General features: G+C 69.0%; 2 protein-coding genes across 2 annotated transcripts in view; one reads left to right on the top strand and one right to left on the bottom strand.

Moving 5' to 3' along the window:
- The window catches only part of IFT46 (intraflagellar transport 46), a 9,798-nt gene that overhangs the window by 6,705 nt on the left and 2,081 nt on the right, over window positions 1-1,012 (top strand). The window lies entirely within an intron of this gene.
- The window catches only part of TMEM25 (transmembrane protein 25), a 2,334-nt gene that overhangs the window by 449 nt on the left and 873 nt on the right, over window positions 1-1,012 (bottom strand). The window contains 4 exon segments of the mRNA XM_009895929.1: window positions 17-144; window positions 218-285; window positions 287-506; window positions 729-1,002. Coding sequence (XP_009894231.1) covers window positions 17-144; window positions 218-285; window positions 287-506; window positions 729-1,002 — 690 coding nt within the window.

Genomic DNA, 1,012 nt, shown 5'->3' with positions numbered 1-1,012 from the left:
CCTCCCCCCCGCCCGCCCCGGCTGGCCCCCGCCGGCACGCCAGGCAGGCGACACAGGAGCCCAGGCTGAGCAGGGCACCCAGGGCCAGGGCTGCTCCGACGGCAACACCCAGGAGGGGCAGCTCCACGCGGGCGTCCAGCAGACCTGCATGGGCAGCAGGGCCCCCTCAGCACCCCTCCGCAGGGCCGCTGCTCCGCACCCACCCCCCAACACCTACCTGGGGGCAGGAGGGAAGCGGTGGTGACGCCCACGCTGTTGGCAGCGCTGACGGAGAAGTTGCTGGCCGCTGCCAAGGTGGATGCGCAGTGAATGGTTGGCCAGCCCCGGGTAGCGCGTGGCACGCAGGAGGAGGATCTCGGAGGCGTTGGCCATCACGTGCCCATCCTGGTCCACCCAGGTGATGCTGGCAGGAGGGTTGGCTCGCACCAGCACGAAGAGCAGCAGGAGGAGCCCAGTGCCCTCGACCTGCTGGTAGCGGGCATCTGCCCACAGGATCTCTGGCTTATCTGGGCAACAAACACAGACAGTGAGACAAGCAGGAGGGATAGGGCGCAGCCCAGACGGGGCAGCACAGCTAGGAGCAGGATTTGTCTCGCCAGGAGGGCTTGTCAGCCGCGTTTACACAGGACTGATGAGACACTGCCGTGCCGCGGCTGCGATGGATGCAGGTCACAGACAGCAGCCCTACACGCCCTCCCCGCACCTCCGGCCGGTGCCGCGGACCTTACACTGCACATCGAGGAGGACGGAGGCATTGTAGGTCTCCCCGGAGGCTGGGTCGGTCAGGGAGCAGTTGAGCTGGCGGTTGGCACGCCGGGCGGTGAGGGTGAGGGTGCTGGCAGTGTCTGCAGCCGAACAGTTCGCCTCCTGCTTCTGGCCATCCAGGTACCACGTCAGCGCGGTGCCGGGGGCTGGCTGGGGGGCCCGGCAGGTGAAGGCACGGCTCTCCTCCTCCAGCAGCGTGCACACCGCCAGCTGCTGCCCGTTGATGGTGGGGCCCGGCTCCCCCAGC

The sequence above is a fragment of the Charadrius vociferus genome, unplaced genomic scaffold, assembly GCF_000708025.1.
Source record: "Charadrius vociferus isolate BGI_N301 unplaced genomic scaffold, ASM70802v2 scaffold172, whole genome shotgun sequence".
Classification (NCBI taxonomy): domain Eukaryota; kingdom Metazoa; phylum Chordata; class Aves; order Charadriiformes; family Charadriidae; genus Charadrius; species Charadrius vociferus.
Note: the sequence above shows the minus strand (reverse complement) of the source record. Positions and strands in the feature narration are given on the sequence as shown.